At 54.0% G+C, this 17,683-nt stretch overlaps 8 protein-coding genes and 1 non-coding gene across 9 annotated transcripts; 3 read left to right on the plus strand and 6 right to left on the minus strand.

Annotated features, from left to right (window-relative positions):
• Positions 1 to 191: 191 nt before the first annotated feature.
• BU25DRAFT_t108 lies at positions 192 to 278 on the minus strand. The gene has a single exon. It is a non-coding gene; the product is annotated as a tRNA-Thr (tRNA).
• Positions 279 to 516: 238 nt separating this feature from the next.
• BU25DRAFT_460606 (uncharacterized protein) lies at positions 517 to 995 on the minus strand (the record flags this gene model as incomplete). The annotated part of the gene is made up of 2 exons (XM_033710369.1): positions 517 to 744; positions 807 to 995. 2 exons carry the CDS (start codon positions 993 to 995, stop codon positions 517 to 519), a joined length of 417 nt encoding a protein of 138 aa, XP_033559325.1.
• Positions 996 to 1,946: 951 nt separating this feature from the next.
• Positions 1,947 to 3,542, plus strand: BU25DRAFT_397692 (mitochondrial carrier). The gene is made up of 2 exons (XM_033704885.1): positions 1,947 to 2,608; positions 2,666 to 3,542. Exons 1-2 carry the CDS (start codon positions 2,302 to 2,304, stop codon positions 3,343 to 3,345), a joined length of 987 nt encoding a protein of 328 aa, XP_033559326.1. The 5' UTR covers positions 1,947 to 2,301; the 3' UTR covers positions 3,346 to 3,542.
• Positions 3,543 to 3,968: 426 nt separating this feature from the next.
• BU25DRAFT_460608 (uncharacterized protein) lies at positions 3,969 to 5,141 on the plus strand (the record flags this gene model as incomplete). Its single annotated transcript, XM_033710370.1, has 2 exons — positions 3,969 to 4,356; positions 4,441 to 5,141. 2 exons carry the CDS (start codon positions 3,969 to 3,971, stop codon positions 5,139 to 5,141), a joined length of 1,089 nt encoding a protein of 362 aa, XP_033559327.1.
• A 1,011-nt stretch (positions 5,142 to 6,152) lies between these two features.
• Positions 6,153 to 7,010, minus strand: BU25DRAFT_412935 (thioredoxin-like protein). The gene is made up of 2 exons (XM_033706913.1): positions 6,832 to 7,010; positions 6,153 to 6,700 (listed from the first exon to the last, which is right to left on the minus strand). The coding sequence occupies exons 1-2, from the start codon at positions 6,964 to 6,966 to the stop codon at positions 6,446 to 6,448; spliced, it is 390 nt and encodes a 129-aa protein (XP_033559328.1). The 5' UTR covers positions 6,967 to 7,010; the 3' UTR covers positions 6,153 to 6,445.
• Positions 7,011 to 7,239: 229 nt separating this feature from the next.
• BU25DRAFT_412936 (lysyl-tRNA synthetase) lies at positions 7,240 to 10,004 on the minus strand. The gene is made up of 12 exons (XM_033706914.1): positions 9,921 to 10,004; positions 9,750 to 9,872; positions 9,670 to 9,698; positions 9,524 to 9,619; positions 9,457 to 9,472; positions 9,362 to 9,407; positions 9,054 to 9,310; positions 8,947 to 9,000; positions 8,064 to 8,884; positions 7,671 to 7,949; positions 7,393 to 7,504; positions 7,240 to 7,345 (listed from the first exon to the last, which is right to left on the minus strand). Exons 2-12 carry the CDS (start codon positions 9,847 to 9,849, stop codon positions 7,335 to 7,337), a joined length of 1,821 nt encoding a protein of 606 aa, XP_033559329.1. The 5' UTR covers positions 9,850 to 9,872; positions 9,921 to 10,004; the 3' UTR covers positions 7,240 to 7,334.
• Positions 10,005 to 11,077: 1,073 nt separating this feature from the next.
• BU25DRAFT_441587 (uncharacterized protein) lies at positions 11,078 to 12,578 on the minus strand (the record flags this gene model as incomplete). Its single annotated transcript, XM_033709240.1, has 1 exon — positions 11,078 to 12,578. The coding sequence occupies exon 1, from the start codon at positions 12,497 to 12,499 to the stop codon at positions 11,078 to 11,080; it is 1,422 nt and encodes a 473-aa protein (XP_033559330.1). The 5' UTR covers positions 12,500 to 12,578.
• Positions 12,579 to 12,712: 134 nt separating this feature from the next.
• On the plus strand, positions 12,713 to 15,241 carry BU25DRAFT_372799 (DNA polymeras-like protein epsilon subunit B). Its single transcript, XM_033704022.1, has 2 exons — positions 12,713 to 13,437; positions 13,484 to 15,241. Exons 1-2 carry the CDS (start codon positions 12,749 to 12,751, stop codon positions 15,120 to 15,122), a joined length of 2,328 nt encoding a protein of 775 aa, XP_033559331.1. The 5' UTR covers positions 12,713 to 12,748; the 3' UTR covers positions 15,123 to 15,241.
• A 428-nt stretch (positions 15,242 to 15,669) lies between these two features.
• Positions 15,670 to 17,114, minus strand: BU25DRAFT_123393 (NAD(P)-binding protein). The gene is made up of 3 exons (XM_033700453.1): positions 16,264 to 17,114; positions 16,046 to 16,208; positions 15,670 to 15,991 (listed from the first exon to the last, which is right to left on the minus strand). Exons 1-3 carry the CDS (start codon positions 16,939 to 16,941, stop codon positions 15,873 to 15,875), a joined length of 960 nt encoding a protein of 319 aa, XP_033559332.1. The 5' UTR covers positions 16,942 to 17,114; the 3' UTR covers positions 15,670 to 15,872.
• Between the last annotated feature and the right edge of the window lie 569 nt (positions 17,115 to 17,683).

Here is a 17,683-nt window from a genome sequence, read left to right on the forward strand (position 1 = left end):
AAGGGTACCCTGGAGACGACTGTTGCAGACGCTCGTGTGTTGAAGTTGGGATGAGACAAAAGCGCGTGGTCTGCTCAGCCGCTTAAGCTCGCAAGCAGACAGACCCTTCCCCACAACCAATGTGAAACATGCACGGCAGGAGCCAAAAACATCAGGAAGGAGTGACCTATCGACAAAGTTTGCAAAAAAGATGCCCTCTGCCAGAATCGAACTAGCGATCTTATCATTGCATACCGAGGTAATACTAGTGATACGCTTTACCACTAAGCCAAGAGGGCCCATTGCTGGGCCAAGAGATCCCAACTATGTTGGATTGACTTGTGAAAGTTTTGCAAAAAATAATATTTATACTTGCAACACTTTGTTCCGGGCATAATTCTTGATCTTCTTGAAATGAGTTTTCGCATAGTGAAATTTTTCCGACACTGGCAATGGGGAAATACTGTTTTCGATGTGGAGCTAAGCGAGTCTGCTACGTGGCCATTTTCGTCACTTATACATGGTACATCTCCGTACTCAAGAAGTGCCCGACTCGTACGGATTATCGACGAAGTTACCCCACTCACACTTGTCTTCACCAAGCTGAATATTCACGCAAACCCTCACCCTCGCCTTCGACAAATTGCTGCGCGGCAAGTTGCTCCAGCTATGCTTGGTGTTGTCCCACCTCTCCGTGTTGTACCCGGCCTTGTTATCAAAACGAGCGATCTCCTTCTCCTTGCCGTTGTCTGAGTATAGTGCCAACTGTACGAAAGTCAGGCCACCCTGATGCAAGTATGGGAGACTTGTTCTCTAGCAGAACTTACAAAAGCGTATACAGGATGGTCGTCATTGGCAGTGTCCTTGGCTCCGCACTGGACGTTCTGGACCTTATTGGCATTAGCCCAGGTGAAGTCGCACCAGCCAGAGACGCCAGTACGACTACCCTTGGAGCGAAGAGCGGATGCCATGGGGGTGGCTGCGGCAGCCAAGATAAGGATCTTTTGGACGAGCATCTTGAGGAGGTATACGAGTGAAGGACACAGTGTGGAAGAGCACAAAAAGTTTGCTGAATATCGATGGGATGAGGAACTGAACGTACTCAAGGCATTGATATAAATACTGCTGTGAAGGTCGACGATAGCCCTTGGCGTTCATCATTAAAATAGACCCTGGAGATTGTCCACTCCTCAGAGTCGACATCTGCTCATTGTCTTCGTGACCGAATATGCCAAATAGATCTCTGAATGCGAAGTACGACAGATTGAACGTGCTTTGCCTTGAGAAACTGATGCTTCTGTTCGCCGTTATGTCTGCTGTGCAAAGCCTTACCCATCGTGATTCGATACTCGTAGATTGCTTCCGACGTTCATGTGCGTATATTTCCTTTTATAATCTGGGCCTAGAACTGTGTACCATGGGGACGGTCTGCTATTGGTCATGAGTGTGTTTTGGACCCCTCAGCCTTAGTGAGCGCCTAGGGGCAGTTGCAGCGAAGCTGGAGGCTTTTGTGGAACTTGAAGACGCACAATGCGAATGAATGCGGTCTTCATACGACATATCCTGGACGGCAAGATGCTATTTAGAAATGAATGATTATACGTGGAAATAAGAGTACAGAAGCATGACCAGTTGTGGAAACGGAAAGTGTGAAAGGTCGGGGACTTGGTGTCGGTGACCATGATTTCTGGGGTAGATATGGAGCCCCAGATTATCACATGCTGCATGTTTCACGGCCCCTTGAGCTTCAGAGCTGCGATGACTAACAGCAGCCACCACAAACCCAGCATGCGCATCAACCGAGTGCAGCTAAAGGCTTTACAGGTACCCGTCCGGCATCTGCTGCATGTTTGTCAGCCGTTGAGTCCAGTGGTACGCCGACAGACGCGGTGCACGTAGCCCCACGTCCAGGGCTAGGCGGCGATCATCCGGACTTCTTCAGCTTTTTGTCACAGCGGAGCGATTGCTACTCAAAGGATCGAACAAATTACGCTTGATCCACTTCGATCTTCTGGACGATGATTCTGCAGAGCAGGTGAGCATGTCGATGGGTCTCGAGCACTGAGGAGGGGTGTTTTGCCTCGGCACACGCACGCCGGGCCTCGCTCGGCTCGTCGACGTGGGCCAAGCTCCGGAGACCTGGAGCTCACATGCCTAAACACCCGTCGCTTTCTTCCAATCTACACAATATTTTTGACACCATCCTCTCTGCAGAAACCCTGCTAAACGTCTGTCTTTCCACATTCTAGCTTCTCTGAGCTCCAACGCGTATTGTTGGCGTGCAATCCCTCTTCGAGAGACAGGCAGACCCACACCAGCACGATGTCCACCACCACAGAAAAGGTAGCTGACAAGCTGCCTTCCAAGGAAGAGCTCAAGGAAGATGTGAAGAAGGCGACTAAGTCTTCAGTACAGTCGCTTCGTGCGCTCGTTGCTGGAGGTGTGGGAGGTGTGTTCGCTGTTGTTGTGGGACACCCATTCGACCTGGTCAAGGTGCGAATGCAAACTGCTGAGAAGGGCGTCTACACCGGTGCCATGGACGTTTTAAGGAGAGGCATTGCAAAGGAAGGCTTGGTAAGAGGATTGTACGCAGGCGTATCTGCGCCTCTTGTAGGAGTAACACCTATGTGTGAGTACCTCACAGCGCCTGCCTTCTAGTCCCAGTGCACTTGCTGACTGCGCACAGTTGCTGTCTCCTTCTGGGGCTACGACCTCGGCAAACAGCTCGTGACCTCTCTTTCGACAGTTGAGAACAGTCAGTTCAGCGTCGCTCAGGTTTCGGCTGCCGGTTTCTTCAGTGCTATTCCCCAGACGCTCATCACCGCACCCTTCGAGCGCGTAAAGGTGCTTCTGCAGATTCAAGGCCAGAAGAATTTGGCACCGGGAGAGAAGCCCAAGTACAACGGCGGTGTCGATGTTGTCAGGCAGTTATACAAGGAGGGCGGAATCCGCTCCGTATACCGTGGCTCCGCGATGACGCTCGCACGAGACGGCCCAGGCTCGGCATTCTATTTTGCAACATACGAAACCGTCAAGAGGAACCTCACTCCCAAGGACCCAGTTACCGGTCTGCCAGGGCAACTGAGCATGCCTGCCGTTATGGCTGCTGGTGGTGCTGCGGGTATTGCCATGTGGATCCCTGTCTTCCCTATTGACACCATTAAGTCCCGCTTGCAGAGTGCCGAGGGCCGACCAACCATCAGTGGTACGATAAAGGGTATCTACGCGAACGGTGGCTACAAGGCTTTCTTCCCTGGTATTGGGCCCGCGATGGCCCGAGCTGTCCCAGCCAACGCGGCAACGTTCGCTGGCGTCGAGCTTGCACAGAAAGCAATGAGGAAGATGTTTGACAAGGACGACGAGTGAGAGGAATCGATACTGGCATCCGCGATACGTATTTCGTTCGTCACGTTCGAACTTCAGTATACCTGGTGGCATCGCACTTGGCGTTCGATTCTTTGTTGCCCCAGCGCTGTATAGAGGACTTTTTCTAGATCAGGATATACCATTGGTCATAATTCGACGATTTCCATCGGCAGACGACTTCCCAAGTTGCAAATAACCTCCAGTTCAGCCACTAATTTACCTGCTGACGTCACAGACGAACCACCACTCCAAGGGAGGATTACGGAATGCGGCAACTCCAATACCACATTCGGACGCGCATTCCACGCCAGCAACCCCAATCCAACTCTACCAGTATCCTGGTCCAGAATCTCTGAAAACGGATTTGCAATCTTATGTACGTTCCTTCTTTGTTGTGGTTGATCTCCCGTTGACAACCCTCATCATGCTCGTAGTACCCCTGTGAGCTATCACGTTCTATTCTTTGTCCCGCAACTGTTCTTCTGTGAACCTGTTTCAGGAAGCGACATAGCCAAGCGGCGGATCCTATTGTAAATTCGACTTGTGCGCCATACCCCGACCCAAAAGAAGACCGTACGAACGTACCGACGATGGATTCCATACGGCCTTTGGATGCATTCGAAATGGATGATACGAAGCAAAAGGTTTCTCCGCTCAAGCAGCATCCAGTATTGCAGCATCCAGTATTGCCGCTCCTACTATTGTCCTCCGGGCCACCAAATGCAACGCAGACATTGATTGTCAACTACCCAGCTGCAAAACTAGCGCCGAGCCCTGCATCTTCGCCGAACATCGTTGAGCCATCGATCGAACGAAAGGGGTCAGTTCATCCCACTTTGGGAAACTCGATGGAGTGCGGTGTATCTCCTGGGACCGACTTCTTCGACGATCAATCCTCTGGATCCGAGTGGGAGGATGCAGACGATGAAGATAGGACACAGACCTTTTCAGAAGACGGAGGTGTTGGAATGGGCCTGGGCAGCTTAGTAAACTCGCCAGTCAGACAAAATCGTGAGTCTAGGGGGAGGAGTCGGGAGAGAAGCGACTTAACGGCGCTGCCGCCGTTCGATCGAGAGCCTTAGCACATCTCGTTAGACGACTTTGGCAGTGCACCTGGCAATGAGGGACCAAAGAAGGCAAGGCAAGTGTCTTTCACCTGGATGGAGAAGGCCAACGTAAAGGTCGTCCACAACCATGGTTCGAATGCCAGTACACTAAGAGATCTGGTCATGAGCAACACATCTGATGACACTGCAAAACAGTTTCCGGAAGTGGCAAAGCCATATCCTGTCGATGCGCGGAGTGGAGCAGCTTGCTCACAAGAACATGTCCAAGGCCGTCATCGCCGCAACACGTCAGACAGCGTTATTGCCGACTCTATCATTAACGCCCATCTCACAGCAATGCGCTCCTTGAAAGCTCTGTCACCATCCGGTTCAATCCCGGAAGTTTCTGGCCACTCATTCTACTCAGTGACCAGCACTGAGCTACCCAAAACAAGATCCTTCAGCGACGCACGACACATCAAACCCTCACCGATCTCAGTCAAGGACCGCAACAATCTACCTAGTCACTTCGTCAAGACTCCATACCCCTTCACTGCCAAGAAAGAGTTCCCGAAACCTGCAACAAGACTACGACATCACATTCCAGACGGTCGACTAGACAGTGGTTATAGTGGACACAGCGGCTGCGGCGGCGAAGGCTCGATGAACGAGTACTCCGATCTCAAAGGCAAATCTGTCCTTGGCCTCATGCCTAGCGGCGGCCAGCATGACTTGCCGCCGCTTGAATAACAATGCTGAAGCACAGGGGGAGGGGGGTTTCGGACGCAAAACGAGTATGTCGATATGTATTACCGCGGAGGCGTACTACACCTGAGCTTGCAGAAACATCAACAGATTGCGAATAGACAAAGAGCGAGGATCCTCATACTGAGTGACTTTTCGACGAACAGCTCTGACCGTCAAACATCGACTTCGACGAAAAGTACCTCGCCGAATGCCTATGCTGAGCACACCACGAACTTGCCGGCTCGTGGGCGAAAAGGTAATTCAGCGCGAGGAAATTACAGTACATTCGCCTCTCCCAAAGCAGCGCCTAGAGCGACTCCCACTCGACGTCATCCCTACATGACGGTGGTGCAAGCAGACTCTTAGCTTCAGGAGCTGGGACCGATACGGAAGAAGCAACGTTCATAGAGGAGAGGCTTCTACAGCTCTACAAACACCCGAAGACAGGGAAAGTGAGTTATACACGGGTGCACTGGGCACGACGAGTTGCTATGTCCCATACCTCATCTCAATCGAGACCGCAGACATCGAGTTTGAGTCATCAGACGAGCTGTCAGGACAGCATGGAGGGGAAGGAGGGGAACGCTATACACCATCACATCACCTCTCCGCTAGAAAATATCACTACAGTGCAATTTGTGCACACGCTCTCGACGCTTTGGGCCCTGGTCGGTCTTTGCGCTGATATTGGCGACCAGTGCACTGGCAGCTCTACTGTGGATCTTCCTGGGCGTGGGTAGTGGGTGGATGGGTGACTTTGGGATGCAGAAAGCGGACAGAGTGGGCAGCGGGATGGCAGTTGGCGTACTCGTTCTGCTCCTCGAATTGCTGGGTTTTGGTGCTTGGGTGTGGCGGAGCTGATGATGGAACAGACGCCGAGAATCAAAGGAGGGACATATGGGAATATTCTTCTTCGAGTACACATCTTCCACAGCATACTGATTCAAAGTAGTATAATGCGTAACACATAATCTTTGTATCATCATTCATCACTCATGGGCCACTTGGACTTTACTCCTTCTCACCATACTGATTCCCCACAATGCCGTACCCACACCACGCACTCACACCCACGTGAAGCCGGCAGCAATAGAATGGCTGATCTTTTGCAACCACAAACCCGCCATGGAAGGAGACAACATGGATCTCCAATAAGTCTGTGATACACTACACAAGCCTGGGGGCGTTCAGCACACCCTGGCACCAACCAGAACCACTTAGAGCACCTATAATTGTCTCCAACGTCAACATCAACGTCAACGTCAACGTCCTCTCCCTCCCATCCTCTCACAACCGGCCCTACTTTCCTACAAACACGCCTCAATAGCCTTCCGAATCTCCTTCGGTCTCGCGCCGGTAACACCATGCTGGATATCGCCATCCTTGAAGATACTGAACGTCGGCATACTCCTAACGCCCAGCTCCTGCGCAACATCCTCGCACTCTTCGATGTCGTAGAGATAGAATCTGACGTTGGGGTACTCGGTGACCATCTTGGCGACTTCTGGGGCCATGGTTTTGCACTGCGCACACCATGTTGCTGTGCCTTCGAGGATTGTTACCTGCACGGGAGGGCGTCAGCTGGGCTGCTTTTGCGCGAGTGGAGCCTTGCCGTGTGCAAAGGAGGAATCGAGAGCAAGGAAGTGAAAGACAGCCGTTTTTTTTTTCAATGCAACACTGATGGAGGACGTACGCCTTCATACATGACAGCCTTCAAATACTCCGCTTTACTCTTGAGAACTGGGATTTGACTCGTCGCCTCCATGCCGGATAGGGGTTTCAATTCTCCGTTGATAAGTTGCTGGGGTTGGTCTTCTGAGTCTGTCATTTTAGATATGGGATGGGTAGCGTGTATATGCCTGTGCAGAGATGGTCTCGGACGTGAGGATGTTGGTGGGCGAAGGGTGTGATGTCATCGAGCAGATGGTTGCTGCATCGGGTAAGTTTGCTGAGCTGTCGAATCCGGGATGGCCTTAGCATTAGGGTTAGTTGGCGCGGCTGTTGGATACGAGATGAACATTGCAGTGTTGACCTTTGCTGAGTAACCAATCGAGTGAAGACCGGCAAAAAGCATATTGCACATGATGAGGTTTCACATTGTGTTTTATTTTGTCTCAAATCGTTTTCCGTGACTCATGATGCGTTGCTCATGTGGTGTACCATCTTTCTCTATGCACCTGCAATGCCTTTATACGCTTACTTGTGGACTACAAATTGTCAGCTCTCATCGACAATAGTATTCGAGTAGACTTACAGATGCCCTCCTCAGCCTTGGGCGTGACATCAACAACCTCAGCGGCAGTCTTCTTGGTCTCCTCAACATCCTTCATGAACGGGAAAGTCAGGACTTCCTTGATCGAGTAGTGCTGTAAGCCAGAGTTAGCAAAAGGATTCCTCAATGGTACCCTAGGGGTATCCGCAGGTTGAAACCAGAACACAAAAATCAGGGATGGGCAGTCTTAGCTCTCAAAGTCGGGTTTTCCAGAACGGACCCGGGAGGCAGTCAAGAAGTCCGAGGAAGAGAGAACTTACGTCAGTAAGGAACATGACCAGTCGGTCAATTCCCATGCCCCAACCACCCGTAGGCGGCAGTCCATACTCAAGCGCCTGGCAGAAGGTCTCGTCGATGAGCTGTGCCTCGTCGTCACCCTGCGACTTCTGATTCGCCTGCTCTTCAAACCTCAGACGCTGGTCAAAGGGGTCGTTCAACTCGGTGTAGGCGTTGCAAATTTCCTTCTTGCAGACAAAAGCCTCGAAACGCTCGCAGAGACCGGGGATGTCGCGGTGGTACTTGGCGAGTGGGCTCATTACCTGAAAGAGTTCGGTCAGTACTCGATGCAGAGAGGCGGCACTGTGCCAGAAAGGCGATGAAAGCGGCGTAAGAAACTTTCAGCCACATTGCTAGCTTGCTGATGTCTGACGTACCTCAGGATGGCCAACAATGAATGTAGGGTTGATGGCGGTCTCTTCGATATACTCGCCGACGAGCTTGTCGATCATCCTGGCGTTGGTACGGGGTTCTGAGCACTGAACGTTCATCTTCTGGAGCACCTTCTTGAGGAACTCGTTGGTCTCGGTGGTGTGCAGCTGGTTCGCGGGAGGGAACTTCTCGCCAGTGGCCTCCTCAAGCGCAGGGATCATGTTCACTCTCCTCCATGGCCTGGCCCAGTTGACCTTGTACTCCTCTCCGCTCTGTGTGTGGTAAACTGTCTCGTAAGAACCTTTCACCTTAAAGACCAGCTCACTGACGAGCTCCTCGGTCATGTTCAGCACGTCCTCGTAGTCGGCGTAGGCCATATAGAACTCGCAGGTGGTGAACTCGGGGTTGTGGGTCAGATCGATACCCTCGTTACGGAACTGGCGACCGATCTCGTAGACTCTGTCGAGTCCACCAACCACAAGCTCCTTCAGGTAGAGCTCAGGCGCGATACGGAGGAAGAGCTCCATGTCCAACTCGTTGTGGTGTGTCTTGAATGGTCGTGCAGTAGCACCGCCAGCAATCTTGTTCATCATGGGTGTCTGGACTTCGAGGAAATCGCGCTCGTCGAGGTACTGGCGGACGTACTTGACGATCCTGGAGCGTGTGATGAAGGTCTCGCGGGTCGAGTCGTTCATGATGAGGTCGAGGAAGCGGTTGCGGTGACGCTGTTCCTGGTCCTTGTATCCAAAGTGCTCGGTCGGCAGCATCCTCAAGCAGGGTGTGAGCAGGATGACCTCCTGAGCGAAGATACTGAGATCTCCGCCGTCTGATAAGAATTTGGAGTTAGTATGCAGAGAAGGTTCTAAATGCAAATAGAATGCTCCTCACCAGGTCTGTTTTTGGGCTGCGTGACGCCTGGCCAACCGATTACACCAATGATGTCTAACGAAAGAGTCAGCGCGTGCGATTGAACTGAGGACATAAGCGTTGCATACCTCCACGCTGGATATTCTCGTGCTGCTTCTCGAAAGGAACATCGCCCTTCGCGTTCTGGAGCTGGCACATAACCTGAACAGTCTTTCCTTCAGCCTTACAGACATAGAAACGGAGCGCGTTGGACGAAGATCTGATCGACATCACCCGCAGGCCGATCCTTGTCTCAACATCCTTGAGCTCCTCGCCCCTCTTCAAATCCTTGTTATCCAGAAGGAAGTGTGGCAACCGGGTGTTCGCGTGAAACTTGTGGGGGTATCTGAGTCGAGGTCAGCCTTCGTGTTGCTCGGAAGCGTGGACTTTGACCCACGGGTTGGGCTGCTTCGTCTGCCTCAAAGCGTTGATCTTGTTGGATCCTGGAAGAGTATTAGGTACGAGCGCAATCGGGAGGTTAGGAGGACTTGCTCAATTCGAAGTATTGCTATAAGGACGTTAGCTTGAGGTCAATTGAGTCGGAGTAGGGGTGACGGGCGTTGGGATTAAGTTCAACCTCCTCCTTCTTGCCAGAGCCCTCCTTCTTGGGCTGTATCGGCAACGATTTGGCCTTCTCTGCCTTCTTCTTCTCCACCTGATACACTTAGCTCATTGTCACCATTTTCATAAGACAGCCAAACAAACCTCTCGCTGCTTGGTGCGCCTCTTCAACTCTGTCCTCCATCAGCTAGGTCTTAGAATACCTCCAATTGATTCAAATTTACCGGACTTGCTTATGCGCTCACCCGTAACCGGGTCAGTGTGTAGGTTCTCTGCGCTCTCGGGAGCAGCAGCGGGCTGCGCGGGAGGGTTTGTGTCCGCCATAGTGAGGACTCGTCTAGGATGCGCTGCTGTGTGTGAGTATTTGCCATTGCGTCTCTGGGAAGAATATATACAGCTGAGTCTCAGTGAGTCAATATCGTAACCAAATTGTACGAGTGAGTCTTCGTGCGGCCGTGATCGTGTGACTCTGTGGAAATATTGGCGGGAGTTGGAGGGGAAGGTTCTTAGTCACTGTTCGACCCCGCCAAAACGCGAAAATCGCGCCAAGACCTAAGCGCAAAACACCGCTATCTCCGTCGCGACTCTCCCCAGTGCCATCTTTTTGTCAACAAAGTCTGGCACTTTGTATGTTCTGGACACTCAATTTCAACAGCCGTTCCATCATGCGATTATTTGAACCCCCGCTCTGCTGCACTTGCCAACCTTTCTGGGTGGATCTCGAGAGTCGACACGTCCATCAAAATAATCTAAATGACTCAGCCCGAAGACCATGTATACCTACACGTTCGAATATCACCTATGACGCCAGGTGATGGCCTGGCCTGAGATCCTGCATCATCGAACAAGAACGTGCAACACATCGGACACTTGTCGTGGTTGCCAATGGTAGGCTGATTTGTTCTGATGAGACATGGCACGGATGGCGTGGTGACAGTGCGGCAGAACGGGCTCGACCGGCTGGCACACGAAGACACCATTCAGTGTCTTCCGCCGTCAGCCCTTCCTTGCAAACAGTGAAGCTGGCATTATTCTAGCATCATGTGTGCCACGGCTGTCCAGTAGTTCGCTTGAGTATTCCCCTTTCCAGACAATCAGAAAGCTCAAGCATACTAACATCCATTTCACTATGCACACAGCAGGCGCATAGTCAATTCACTCCGTCGCCAAAAAAAGGCAGTAGCGTGACACCTTTTCAATCTTCGTCGTACTAACGCATCATGTAGGAATGAAGCTACATGAAACGGAAAGCTGTCGATATGGCGTTGTGGAGTTTGTAGTGATTAGGGAAAGACCATTGAAGCGGTGTTTTGACCTCTCCACTCAGACCATGGACTACGTGACATGAGGAATATAAAGGTATGCGCACAGCAGATTTACAGTAGCAGGCAATCAGCGGGGCCGACAGCAGGAGTTTCTCGTGACCTGTTCATTTGGAGACTAGAATGCTGATGCATTGGAGAGGTATCCGCGCAACACAACCAACTAAGCAACACAACCAACTAAAGCAAGATAAAACCGTCAAGCGTGCCAAAACGATGCTCGCATGCGCTTACGCCGGCTCTTCGGTCTTTGACCTCTTCCCTTTTGCTGCATCCTCTTCAACTTCCAGTGTCCTCTTCCCCTTCCCCTTCCCCTTCCCCTTGCCCTCTGCACTCGCCACAGCGACCGGCTTTGGGGCAGGCTTAGCTTTCTTCCTGACCACCTGGCTCACATCGTTCGCTTTCTCCGTCGCCTCCGCGAGCTTCGCCTTCTGTGTCGCAGCATCCACACCCAGCAAACTACCAAAAAGCCCCTGCACAACCGACGGATCAATAGTATCGTACTCCTGCTTCGTAGGATCGAGGCTCAGGTCCTTCAGCCGGCCTTGCAGCTCCTCCAGCATAGCCTTCTTATCCTCAATCACAGTCCTCTTCTCCTTCTTCTGACCTTCCGTCAGCGCATCACCCGTCAGAACAGCTTCTTCCTTCTTCAGCCTCGCCTGCAGACTCTGGATCGCAAGCTCGGTGTGTTTCGCCGCCTCGTTCCTCAGTTCCCAATTCACGCCGTCTTTATCGTCCTCGGCCTGTGGGTTCGGCGTCGAGGTGGCGTCTTGTTGGCGCTCGGCATCGATCTGGTCTTCGCGCAGCTTGCTCACGGACGCGAATTCCAGCGCCAGAGAGAGCGAATAATGCGACTCGGTGACATTTTCGTGCTCGAACGGGTTCAGCTCTTCCTGCAGGGCGAGCGAGGAGCGCGCGTCGGCGACGGCGTCGTGGAAGCGCTCGTTTTCTAGCGAGATGTCGACGAGGAAGCCGTGGCAGTCTGCGATCTTCTCCTTGATGGCGCGCTCGGCGGGCGAGAGCGTTGCGCGGCCCTTGCCCTTGTCTTCTGTTGTAGGGGAGGACTGGGCGTCTAGTTGCTTCTGGTAGAGGACGCGGGCGAGTTCGAACGTCTCGTACGCGTTGCCAAAGTCGTCTTCCTCCTCCTCTTCTTCTTGCCCGGCCTCGTCGTCGACCTCTTCGTCATCGTCCGAGTCGTCCCAGTTCTCGTCGCCGGTGAGTTGGAAGTATGTGGAAGCAGGCTTCGGCGCAGTTGTCTCTTTCTTGGGCTCTGTCTTTGCGCCGTTGGTGGCTGAGGTCGATGCTTCCGCCTTTGCGTCTGCCTTTGCTTCTTTCTTCGCCTTCGCCTTCTTCTTCTTCTTCTGGTCTTCCTGCGCGCCCTTGGTGCCCAACACGTCGCTCTTTGCGACAGCGACTTTGTACAGCGCGCGGCCGTAGTAGAAGAGCAGCTCGGCGTTCTCGGGGGCCATCTCGCCGTTGAGCTCGGCTTGGATCTCGACGGCGTCGGCATAGTGGTCGGCGGCGGCGGAGAAGTTCTTGAGCGAGTACTGCAGCGCGGCGGCTTGTGTGAGCTCGTCGAGCTTCTCCTGCGTCTTGGGCAGCTCCCCGGTCTCGGCGACGGTCGCGAGCGGCCCGTTGGCAGGCTCGGCCATGCTGTGCAGTTTGAAAGGTGGCAGTGTGCTTTCGGGGGCTTGTGCGACCGCGATTCGGCACGCCTAGGGGCAATCAGTCAAGTGACGTTGGTGTTGATGCTATGCAGAGTACGAGGGCGGGAAAGCTCTTTGGCGGAAAGTACTAGCGGTAGCGTCGCGCGAGACGCGTCGCGTGGGCGCGTCGCCAACTTCAATTAAGCCTCCAACTGGGCACTCGACAGAGCCGGTCCACACATACCACAGCACAGGATGGCGACGGCACGACGACCAGAGAAGCCCTCGGCGGTACCAGCGAACCCGATTCCCTCTTCATCGCCAGCATTCGGCACACCCGTCCACCCCATTCATCCGCGCAGAACAGCGCCCATACGCGCCCCGCCTGCACTTGCCCCAAAGTCCAAGTCCACCGTGCTGCCCATACTGCTGCCCCCCGCAACACTGCGGCCGCTCGCCTTTCGCACCTTCACCAAGAAGCACAACCTCACCCTCACGTCCGCGGCTCTCCAGGCACTGGCGACCTTCATTGGGAAGCACTGCGGCTCCGGATGGCGCGAAGAGGGTCTCGCCGAGAAAGTGCTCGAGGAAGTCGCAAAGAGCTGGAAGAAATGCGGCGGCCAGGTCATTGTTGAGGGCGACAGGGATGTTTTCAAGGGCATACTGCGTGCATTGGAAGGAGCTATGGAGGGGGGCAGAGTCAGCCAAGGCTCTAGTCTGGGCAAACAGAGCAGCTTCAGCGCTGGCCCGGAGCAGAATGCGCTGCCAACTCGACCGGCGCTGGACGCCGCCTCGGGTTTTGGCGCGTCAAGTCTGGAGGTGCAAGACAAGGACCAGGACGACGAGGAGGGGCTGCTCAAGGACCCCCGGGAGTGGATCAGGGTCATTGGAGCGTTCGAGCAGCCGAAGCAGATATACAATGTGTCGCAAAGACACTTTGAGAAGTGGGCTGCCGTGTAACCGAGATGGGTATGCTGCTAACATGTCCAGATCTGCTTCCAAGCCATCCCTGTTTCCCAGTCCCTCGCACAAGACTGAGCTCTTCCGACAACGCTATCACATCGTACACCAGCGGATTCTACGCAACGAGACCTTCCAAACACCCACCTTCAGCACCGCTCGATCCGCGACACGGGACAGGACCGGCTCCATCGCTACCTCACAGACAAACGCCATAACACCCATCGCCAATCTGCTAGGCCGGACGGGGAGCACGCATCTGCTCCTAGGCATGCTCGTAGTCGCGCCAACAGGCGCACTGTCACTCTCAGATCTCACGGGAACAATAGCACTGGACATGCAACATGCACGACCCATACCAGAAAACGGCGCATACTTCGCGCCCGGCATGATCGTTCTCGTCGACGGAAGCTACGAAGACGACCACGGCGCCAGCTCATCCAACCTCGGAGGCACAGGAGGCATAGGCGGCACAATCGGGGGCAGATTCCTCGCCTTCTCCATCGGCCACCCCCCGTGCGAGCGACGAACAGCAACCCTCGGCGGCACCGGCGACCTCGACAAAAGCAGCCTCCAAGGCCCAGCATTCGGCTGGACAGACTTCCTCGGCGTCGGCTCCCAACGTGCAACAGGCTCGCGTATGGCCCGCATAGCAGCCAACCTCCTCACCTCCACCGCGCCACACAACATCGTCATCGCGTCAGACCTGCACCTCGACACGCCATCCACGCTCACCGCGCTCCGCACTCTCCTCCGCACATACTCCCCGTCCGCTGCAACCCCCAACCCCGTCTACCCCCTCGCCATAATCCTTATGGGCAACTTCTCCTCCAAAGCCACACTCGCCGGCGTCCCGGGCGCGGGGAGTATAGAATACAAAGAGCACTTCGACGCCCTCGCCTCCGTGTTGTCCGAGTTCCAGCCCTTGATCGCGCACACGAGCCTCGTCTTCGTGCCGGGCGACAACGACGCCTGGCCCAGTGCGTTCTCTGCGGGCGCCGCGGCACCGTTACCGCGCAAACCGGTGCCGAGTCTGTTCACGAACAGGATTCGCCGCGTGGTCGCCGAGGCGAATCGGGAGGTTTGGGGCAGCGGGAGGGCGAGGGGGAAGGAGGGGGAGGTGGTTTGGACCTCCAACCCCAGCCGGTTGAGCTGGTTTGGGGTGAAGGGCGAGATGGCGATTCTGCGCGACGACCTGGCTGGCCGTTTACATCGGACTTCGATTCGCTTCCCGAAACCGCAACCTGGAGAGGACGACGACGAGATGCCCTTTGCTCCGATACACGACGTGAACGAGGCTATGGACATCGACCTCCCGCCGCCTCAGGCCGTGCAGCCCCATCCTGAACCGCCTGTAGATACGGACACGCAGACTGCGAGGGCGCTTACACGGACTATCCTCTCACAGAGCCATCTGAGTCCCTTCCCACTGTCAGCGAGGCCGCTGCACTGGGACCTGGCGCATAGTTTGGGCTTGTATCCGCTGCCGACCAGTCTCGTGCTGGCAGATGCCGAGGCCCCGGCGTTTGTGGTCAAGTACTGCGGATGTACGGTCATGAATCCCGGTCCTGTTGACGTTAGCAGAGGGACCAAGGGGAGAGAGGGGAGGAGTAGATGGGTGGAGTTTGATGTCAGGACGAATTCGGGCGTGGTCAGGAATGAGGGTTGAGCGTTGTACACACCATGTACGATTCTTTGGTGGTTGTTGGTCAAAGCATTTGATGATAGGGCCGTCATGCGCAGATGGAACGTAGCCCAGATTGATTGTGTCTACAACACACAAACACCCCGTCTTCCTATCCACTCGTCACAAAGCATGTCACCAGCACCCGTCTCGATCAGGTCGAAGGCATGCGAGCAACTTCCGCGCGACCTGTGTGCTCGATTAGCACAGACCCTATCAACACACTTCAGTCTTCTGACAACCCACACACTTCGGTCTTCTGACAACCCACACACTTCAGACATCACACAGAGCCCTTCAGAACTCCCACCGCGTTCAGTCCGGTGTTGAGAAGTCGTGTTTACTCTGACAGCAGTTACGAAGCTTCTTCATGGACTTCAAAGTGTGACTCGTGTGGTCTGCTTGGTTTGCATCTGTATCGTGGGATAACACATCGTCTACATCGACCTTACGGCCATGATTGAGGTGTTGGATGCTGACACGTGGCTGGAATACGAGACGGAGTCATTGTTGTTCGACTACACCGTGGTCGCGATGCGGACCTGGCTGACAGAGTGAGGAACCTAGATGGAGAAGTGTACCTGTTGAGACCTTTTTCGGGTGCGGAATGAGGGTACGGATATCGACAGATGGCACGCGACCGAGTATGGAATCCGGCACGACCTGCTTCGCGCCAGGGTAGCATTGGTATATATGTACCGGCTGTGACACATGGGCGACGGCTGAGTGAGGTTCTCACAAGTACCGTGAGGCCTGCGAATCGCTCCACTCCCAGAACTTCCCTGCTTTGCCGCCTTCAAGACCCGCTTCGGCCACGTCCGTTCTCAAGGGCGATATCCGACCGAACGGAATCACTGTACGTTTGTTAGCATGCGACCGAGCTCGAAATGACGCGAGTAGTAACTTGCCCCATTCATTCTGCTTCAACGCCTTGACCTCCGGCGACAGTCCAGCGAAGAACTCGGTGTACGCGCCATTAACAGCTGGATACGTGAAGAGTCTGACGACGATCTCGCCGAGCCAGCCGGTGTGCCGGTTGAGCTCTGAGTTGAGGTTCCCGGGGTTGAGAGACTGCTTGTATCAGCTTTGTATTCAAGCTCGCTCGCAAACCTTGCTGGTGACTTACCACGCTGATAACCCCATCCTTCTCGTACAAATTCCGGAATTGTAGAGCATGCAGCACGTTTCCGGCTTTACTAACCGAGTATTTCTGGAACGCGAATTTATCCTTGTTGTAGTCGAGATTGTCGAGATCCACGCCCCCCGTCGGAGCTCCCATGACGGCCGAGGAAGACACCCAGACAACGCGCACACTACCCGCCTCACTGGTCTTCGCTGTTTGGACCAGCAAGGGAGTCAAGAGCTTGGTAAATGCATAATGCCCCAGACAATTCGTTCCGATTTGGAGTTCGTAGCCTTGTTTTGTCTTGGAGCCCTGGGGGGGGACCATCACGCCTGCGTTGTTGAACAGGACGTCTAACCTCTTCTCTCTTGCGAGGAAGGCTTCCGCAGCGGGTTTGATACTCTCCAGATCTGCGAGCTCGAGGTACAAAAACTCCAGCCGTCCCTTTGACTCTGGGTGGCTCTCTCTGATCCAGTCGATGGCGGTGGTGGCACGTTCTTTTGAGCGCGCGGCGAGGTACACGGTGCCGTGCAGGGAGAAAAGAAGGCGTGCTAGTTCCTTTCCGACGCCGGCGGATGCGCCGGTGACGATGTATACTTTGTCTTTCAGGGAGCCGGAGGGAAGGGTGGATTCAGTGAAGGCCGCAGTTGGCGGGAATATTTGGGAAATTTGGTTGCCCATGTTGGGTGGTGGGAGTGAAGAGGTGGGGTTCAGGTGGTGAGGTCGATGGCCTTTGGGGGTTCCAATTGAAGGGGGTAGCTCTAGAGACGTCAAGGATAAAGTACAGATGGATGGTTGATAGCGTGCGCTGGGAAGTGATGACGCAAGGCTTTCCGTAATGCTTAACGCCGACGTTGGTGCTACTTTTCAAGGCCAGCAAATCGTCCGAGAAATCAGGCTGAGAAGATTCAGTCGTTTTCAATTGGAATCTTGATGTCAATTGCTCTGAGGTGAGGACGAGACGCATTGTGGGAGCCGCGGTTCATTTGGCACGGAGATACCGGTCGAAATTTAGCGGCTGAACCCCATGACGACGATTGTTGGTACTCCATCTCTCAAGCATCGAGGAATGTCATCTTGGAAAGCCAAAATGCTGACTATACGGGAACACATAGGAGTGAGTTTGTTAGTTGCTTATTGTGTCGTGACATGAGTTACAAGTTGCAAGTTGCAGATGTAAGATTTTGGTCAAGTACGCTACCGTGTCCGTGCGCGTAATGCGCGGATTCGCGTAATGCGCCAAACCACCTTTTTGTACCCATACTTCACTGTACAATTACTCAACGCCACAATGACTATGAAATCTGCCTTTGAAGAGATAGACTCTATGATACCATGCAATAAGATCCCGTGGACAGCGCTGGCTAAAAAACATAAGGTTGTGCGCTCAACCCTGTCTCGAAAATATCGACACGAGACGCGA

Source organism: Macroventuria anomochaeta, assembly GCF_010093625.1.
Source record: "Macroventuria anomochaeta strain CBS 525.71 unplaced genomic scaffold BU25scaffold_27, whole genome shotgun sequence".
NCBI classification, from domain to species: Eukaryota; Fungi; Ascomycota; class Dothideomycetes; order Pleosporales; family Didymellaceae; genus Macroventuria; species Macroventuria anomochaeta.